Genomic DNA, 7,916 nt, shown 5'->3' with positions numbered 1-7,916 from the left:
TCAACAAATGTATTAGTTTAAAAAAATCATTTAATTGAATAATTTTCCTTCAACTTTACAATTTTGCACTACATTTTTCCTGGTATATTACAATAAATTAAAACTGAACAGAAAAGAAAATTGTTGCCAAGAATGATCAGAAAACGAGAAACAAATCTGGAAAATAGAAGAAATGTAATAATTTAAATCCTTAAACATGAACAGATCAGGCTTGTTGGCATGTAGGAGGGACAACACAAACAAATTTATCACATTCATAAGAGCTTTATGACGTTTTCACACCTGTTGGCTCAAATCAGCTGAGTTTATCAGTTGTTCATTACTGCAGCATGATTTTACTCAAGTAAAAGTAAAAAGTAACCGTCCATGAAATTACTCAAACGAGTAAAAAAGTACCTGGTAAAAAGGCGACTGAAGTTCTGACTGATTAAAACATTAATCATATTGATAACATATAATCATTATTCATATAAATAGCACAGCAAAATCAGACAAATGATTTTCTTTCCAAATCAAATTCTTTTGATTTAAAACTCATTAAACATTAAGAAAAGCTGCATGTTTGTCTCTTTCTGAATTTTTGATTAAAATAAGTTTGTTTTTCATTCAGTGAAGTTACTCAGATACTTTTACTCCAAGAATCGATACTTCATGATAAAATACAAAAACACTCAAAAAAGTTACTCAAGTAAATGTTGCAAAAATCTTACCAAGTAATTTATGTCAAATATTTCTAAACAGAGTGTGCTCAGATATTTGCAGTAGAAACTAGACTGAAACTACTCGGTAATGTTTTGTGCTTTTGCAGCGTAGTTCCTACCAAACTCTGGATCACATTCTCACTACAAACCGCCCCAGTTTGCTTTGGTCCGGTTCCTGCAACCGAGTCGCACCAAGACGGGAAGCAGCTTCACACAAACTCAACACCTGGGTGTAAAAACAGCCACAAGCAAGAGAAGTCCTGCTGTCTTGTACTTAGAAACTTATAAGATAAAAACTATTCTGTTAAAAATAATTTACATTTGCTACAAAAATAAAGATCTCTAATGTCTACAGCGTTTGAGTTTTCGACGTCATCTCTTTCCCCAGAAGTCTTCCCGTCTCTTCTGAGCGCGCTCCAGGACGGCGGACGCCGCCGAGCACGAAGCCGCCGAGCGCCATGACATCACTGACAGCCGGTCGTCTAGGTAACAAAAGGTAAAAAGATTTACTGCAGAGTTTTAAATTTTAAATGTTTTTATCTTTACTTTTTATTTTAATTATGTAAAGCACTTTGAAATGCCTTGCTGCTGAAATGTGCTATTCAAATAAAATTTGATTGATTTGATTAATTTTAAATGTTTTCTATCAATCAAGTTTATTTGTAAGGCACATTTCAGCAATAAGGCAAAGTGCTTTGCATCATAAAAACACAAAAATCAATAATTGAAACATTTTGCTGTCGTTACACTTCAAAGATGTTGGTTAATGTTTCATTTATTATGTTCAAAAGCAACATTTGGGTTTTTAGTCTAGATTTAAAAGAACTCTCTGTTTCAGCTAAGGATGCACGATATATCGGCACCAACATCGGTATCAGCCGATATTAGTCGTTATTTGACATATCGGTATTGGGGCTGATATTAGCAACCAATATTTATTTTCATCCTGTTGCTTCTGTTTCTGGTCATTTTTTTAGAAATATAATATTTAGCATCATTAAGTTTTGGTTATTGGCCAAAACAGCAATATTAACATTGGATATCGATATTGGTCTAAATGTTCATATCAGTGCCTCCCTGGTTTCAGCTGTTTTGCAGTTTTCTGGAAATTTGTTCCAGATTTGTGGTGCATAGAAGCTGAATGCTGCTGGTTCTGATTCTGTAGATCAGAACCAGAACAGCAGACTTTTAATGTGATAGAAGACCGACTTTGTAATTGTCTTTATGTGTCTCTGAAGGTCCAAATATGTCAGTATTTTAATGGTAAGCTGTTCAGTAACAGAAGTGTTTTAAAGTCTGTTCTCTCGGTGGAAGGACTTCAGAACTGGGAGATGTTCTCCATCTTTCTGGTTTTAGTCAGAACTCCAGCAGCAGCGATCTGGATCTGATTGATTCTTTTAGGCAGACCTGTTGCATTAATCAATGTGGCTAAAGATAAACGAGTAAAGACCTTTCTGTGACATTGGTCCTTTAATCCTGGGAATGTTTTTCAAGTGATAAAAGGCCGACTTTGTAACCGTCTTTATGTGTCTCTGAATGTTCAGATCAGAGTCCGTTAAGTGGTTTTCTCACCTTCATCAGAACCGCAGCCTCCTCTGGAACATGGCAGCTCCCAGAACCTCAAGCCCAAATCACCTGAAGAGGGAAAAACCTGATTAGTCTCAGAACCACAACAATCACCGCCTGCCTCTTTTCTCCTGTTTGTCAAATCTTCCATTTTTTATATGAAAACTGATCCGTTGAAAAAAAAGATGAGGAGGAAGTAAAGAGGGACAAACCCACGTTGTTATCTGACACTCTCTCTTCTGTCCGTCTGGGTTTAGTTTCCCTCTAATGCCTCGGCTGTTGGGCTGCACGGCACAGCATGACAATAAAAAGGGTTTTTCTTGCTGATTCAGCTGCAGAGCATCGACTTTCTTTAATTCTCTGTAACTGGAAGGAGGAACTTTTTAACCCCTTTCTCTTCTAATTTCCTGAATTTAAGCAGAAACCAGTGGGTTTACTCCTGGAGGTATGTTGTTTAAATCCTTTTAGCTCTACATCTTTAAAGTTTAAATCTTAAGATGCGTTTGTAATGCTGGCAAACTAGACAAAAATTAAATCATTGCAACCCAAACAACTGGAGCTTTGTAGTGANGCCGGAGGTTAATCCCATGTTGGTCTGATTTCACTGTTTTTGTTTGGACTCTGCTGTTGCATCATCAGGAAACCTGATGCACAAAAATGCCCCAAATTAAAACCTCCAAGTTGAAACTCATCTCTAAATACTTTCCAGAACCGTTTATGAACCCGTAGAGGAAGCGGGTCTCAGGAGGAAGACTTCTGATTTGTTAGTAAATAAATAAGAAACTATTTGTTCACACATTGAACCAATCAATCAATCAATCAATCAAATTTTATTTGTGTAGCACATTTCAGCAGCAAGGCATTTCAAAGTGCTTTACATAATTAAAATAAAAACAGCATGTAGTAAACAGTGAGAAAGAGATTTAAAAAACATCACATATGCATATGAACGAAAGCATTTCAGTAGAAAGTTTAGTGGAAGGAAAGATGCAGACACAGCACAGGAGTCTGAAGCTCACCGTTGTGCTGGAAGTCCGGATGTCTCAGCGTTCCCTGGATCCCATGCTGCGGCGGCGAGCCCAGAGGGGGCGGGGCTGCTGGGGAAGGAGGCGCCTGCTTCGTCCTGATTGGTTGAGGCTGAGGGCTGGGCGTCTGCTGGTTGGTAGGAGGGGGGCTTAAAGACACGGGGCTGTTCTCTGGCCACGCCTCCTTCAGTTTGACCGGCTTGTTGACGCCGACCTCTGACCCAAACTCTGGTGAAGCGAATTTCTGGCCAGATAAAACGTCACATGACCCTTTATTGTGTGACATCATACATAAAAAATGTTTTATTAGAACCAAGTTACCTGTTTTTGTTTGATAGGAGAAGAATCATCCCTGTTGGTCGGTTTTCCAACAAGTATAGCTCCCCCTGGAGGGCAAACAGGGCATATGTTTGGTGGTAGAATACGACTGAAAAACTAAAATGAAATGGATACAAAGGAAGTAATTATTAAAATACCAACAGGACGTCTGCAGAAGTTTGACTTGGATGAATTTTAATGCTGATACACATGAGGGAGAGCGGCGCTGCATGTACGAGCCTCAACAACGGAAAGATGTCAGATCTGAGTTCATGCTGCGATTTTAACTCATCGTGGATATTTAATTATGGGTTGGAATACATATGTGCTGACCAGATTGCTCCAAAAGAGCAGGGCATTCTGGGTAACGTTGAAAAAATAACATTTTGCAGTTGCGATCTTTCCATCAAATAAGAAATGTGATTAAAATCACATGTGAACTAGTTAGTTCATGTGATAAGTGAACTAACTTCTTCTTTGTCGTCTCCAGCAGTAGTAACATCTGGCTGTTGATCATGTGACCCGTACGATTAAAAAATAGTTTCCATTGCAGTTTTGCAAAATAAATCAACTTCTCATTCCAGCGCAAAAACTTTTCATCTAAAATTGAGAGTTTAAAAAAAAATGAAGTGTTTCCATAAGATACATTTATTTTCAAAATGTCAAATTGTGCAATGATATTGTTAATGGAAACCCATCTGCTGCCATGCCCTCTGCATGTATGAAACCTTCTGTTATGCAGTGTGACTGCTTATTGCATTGCGATGTTTTATCACTACTGAAGGCCGTATGAGGAAAAACGTCCAATATTAGCTCAACAGTTTCTGCAGAAGTCAGTTCAGTGTTTGCTGCATCTGAGCGCGCCGCGAGGAAGTGGTTTATTAATTGCAGTGAGCACAATAAAGAGAGGAAATGTTGCATGTTTCTGCAGGAAAAGAGCATCCTTCAGAGAACAAACAGCACAAGCTGCAGTCGATCTGCTCTACCAGCTAGCAGAAGTGTCATTTCTTTTCTGAGCCGTTTTCTCGGAAAGTTTTCTAGGTCTTCTGAGGTCTTTGAGACCTCAGCTTGACCTCTGATCTTCCTGGAAACACTCGACTCTGTCAGCTGCAGATGCAGCTTCTTAAAATGGCCAAAGCTGTAAGAACTTTGTCTTTAACTCTACACCAGGATTGCATGTAATTTTTCCCTTGTTGGAAATGAGAAACGTTGAGGTGGATTAAAGATTAGCATCGGGTTTTACAGCGCTGGGTGGTTTCCGTGTCCTGCAGGTACGTTTACCTGTGGCAGGTGTGGTCAGGTCGTGGTGGGTCCTCTGCACCGGCCTCGTTCTCAGTCTGGGAGTCGGTAACCTTCCCTCCTCTCTGAAAACACACGGTTGGTTCCTGAAACCAGAGGTGGCTTTGATCTGACTTTCACACTTCTGACACACTTTCTGTCAGTGCTGGAGATTATCTTCAGGCAAAATAGACTCAAGTTACACCTGCTTAATTAAAACACTTCAAAACAAAGTCAAGAATATAAAACTGCTATCAGAGAAAGAAAAAACTGACTCCTCCGTCTCTTCTTCTTCTTCTGCCCAGGCTGAGTGGCGTTCAGCTCCGGGTCCTGGAGGCGTTTCCCTCCCAGCGCTCCTCTGAGTTTTTCCTCCGCTGACTGACGACCTCCTGCTGGACATACTGGAGAACCAGACAGAAACCAGTTCAGGTCAGAGGTCACATCAGGTTGTAGCCTCCTGCCTACAGCTGGGCAATATGGCTAAAGAATAAAAGCTCACATTTCTTTTATTTACACTGAATCCAATTTTAATCCGTTTTTTTGTTCTCTACAAATGAAATTATTTTCAAGAAGTGGTTTTATTTCAATCATCTCTTTTGTGAGTCGGACAACTGAGCATCGGGATTAATTATGAGAATATATTCAGAATATTAGCAGAAAAAAGGCACAATTTTACCAGAAAAACTTTACAATACAAAGTGTTTTTATTGAACAAAAAACCCTTTTTTAATCAGGATGGGATGCGAACAGCTCAGTTCATATAGATCTTTGTTCAAAATAAACTCTTTGTTTGCAGGATTGAGTCAAAGTCCTGCTGCTGATACATTGATGCTGGTGTGTTAAAAGAATAAGCATTTCTTATGTGTAAAACTTATGGAGCCTGTTGCATGTCATTGTTTACCTTTGGAGATTCTGCGCATGCGAACGACGCTGGATGGCAAAAAGACGATTAACAAAATGAAACCTGGAGATGAAGGCATTAATTTACTGCAGTGTGTCACTGCAAAGGGAGAAATAACAACTCAAAGCCACTTTTTTCTCCCTCTCTGTCAGCTACACCACACCTGTTGGTCCAGCTGTCCTATTGTTGACAATCAGTAGCAAAGCACTGCGTCCCTTTTTATTTTATATATCAGCGCATTTAAGATTTAGCAGAGAAAGTTAGCTGTTAGCTAAAACCAAAGCTAACATCATCTGCTAGCAGTTTTTTGCCCTCTTGCAGAGAGATGGGGCAGGATTTTGTGCAGTTTTGTTGCGACGGCTCCATACCAAAATATAACTTCACAAGATGCTCCACATGCCTCATTTTTGTGATTTTTTTATGTTGGCGTTTCCATAAGATTCTCATTTCATTCTCATAATTAGAAGAAAATCAAAGTACTCTAGTCCTAATATTCTGTCATAGAGTTGACTTGAATTCAAAGTCCAAATAAATAGCAGCTGTAAAACAAGATGGCCGCCCTGGGTGTGATGACATCACTTTGAGGACTGCATTGGTGGGGAAAAAAGTCCAGATTTTCTCTAAATTAATCGCCAAAATTGATTTATCGCCCAGCTCCACTCCCGCCTGCATCACTCCTCACCTGGCCAGGTCCAGGGCTTCTACACAGGAAGCTCTGCGGCTGTCCGGCTCAGGTGAAAGGTCACGGTTGGGCAGCGGGGTGGAGGGGTCGGAGTGGGAGTCGGCGGGCTCCCACAGCGCGTTGTGTTCGGACAGCAGCTGGCTCAGATGGTCCCTGGAGAAGTTGGTTCCCCAGGCTCTGCGTCGGTACGCCTGGGCCTGCTGCCTGCGCTCCTTCACCTGGACAAACAGGTGAAACTCCTAAAGCCCAATAATCACTGACCAACATATTGATGAGTTCAACACAGACAAAATATTAGTTACTAGTTTGATGCTTTTATGACTTTTTTTCTGTGTTTTTATGATGCAAAGCACTTTGAACTGCTTTTGAAACTTTATTAATAAATAATTTGGCTTTTTAAAAATGTCAGAAAACAGGAGATGCAATAACTTTTTTCCACTGGTGAATTTTAAATAAGATCAGAAACACTGAGGCAATTTTGAGCCATAAAATATGTCTTCAAAACAGACATTTTTCCATTTATATTGGTCAAAATCTATTTATTATCTTAAAAATATTGACTTTAAAGGAGAAATAAAAAGTTGATATTCTGTGGTGAAGTTCTCTGAGAGAAATCTGGTAGTTTGAGGCGTTAATTATTCCGTCTCTGCCGTCAAACCTCAGCTGCTTCGCTCCAGTCGTGTCACTGCAGCTGAAGTCGTAGATTCTGGTAAACCCGACGCGCTGGACCCTGGATAACCTCTGACCCCGTTTGTGAAGCTAACCTCAGTCTGTCCACGGCGCAACCTCGACAGGAATCACCTGTCAGCGTTTCATCACTTCCACCCACCGGTTTGTTCGTGACGTCGGCTCAGAAAAAAAAAGACTGGGTCAAAAAGACGGAGAGAAAATTGATGTGATTCATTTAGAGGATTAAAACTTTTGATGACTATATTTAAAAACACATAAAAGAGATTACTTTAAAAAAGTTTGGACTCGGTAGTTTTTATTTGAGTCTCAGCAGGTGACTCACTGCATCTGCATCGTTTCCATTTGAAAGGTAGAACTGAATAACCGGCTGACGGGTTCGGGCCGCACCCAACAAGATGGCCGCCGAAAATGTAAAAACCCCAACGGACAGAAAAATGCCCCCTCTGCTTTCCCACCAGATCGACTTGTAAGCAAGAATATTTCATAATATTTTTCACTTTACAGTGATTTTCCTCGAGTTTTAGCTTCTTTACAAGCAGCTTCACATTTTCTCTCAGGGTTTCCTGATTCTCATAATAAGACTTTGAAATGATTGGACAACTTCACATCAGATTTTTAGAACTTTCTGAAAATTTTAAGACTTTTTTTTGGTAAAATTATGACTATATTCTCATGATTAAACAAAAAATGTCCCTTCACAATAACACATTTTGCTTTGTCCCAGAATTATCGCGATAAACGATTTTATTGTTGTT

General features: G+C 39.7%; 1 protein-coding gene across 1 annotated transcript; it reads right to left on the bottom strand.

Annotated features, from left to right (window-relative positions):
• Nucleotides 1-731: 731 nt before the first annotated feature.
• LOC103133228 (nuclear protein MDM1-like) lies at nt 732-6,710 on the bottom strand (the record flags this gene model as incomplete). Its single annotated transcript, XM_007545001.2, has 7 exons — nt 732-1,183; nt 2,274-2,336; nt 3,287-3,536; nt 3,614-3,678; nt 4,892-4,974; nt 5,164-5,289; nt 6,472-6,710. Coding segments are annotated over 7 exons (936 nt in total), but the record flags the coding sequence as incomplete, so codon positions are not given.
• Nucleotides 6,711-7,916: the final 1,206 nt, after the last annotated feature.

This window comes from Poecilia formosa, unplaced genomic scaffold, assembly GCF_000485575.1.
Source record: "Poecilia formosa unplaced genomic scaffold, Poecilia_formosa-5.1.2 Scaffold2396, whole genome shotgun sequence".
NCBI lineage: Eukaryota > Metazoa > Chordata > Actinopteri > Cyprinodontiformes > Poeciliidae > Poecilia > Poecilia formosa.
The sequence above is the reverse complement of the archived record's forward strand: the minus strand, read 5'-3'. Positions and strand labels throughout refer to the sequence as shown.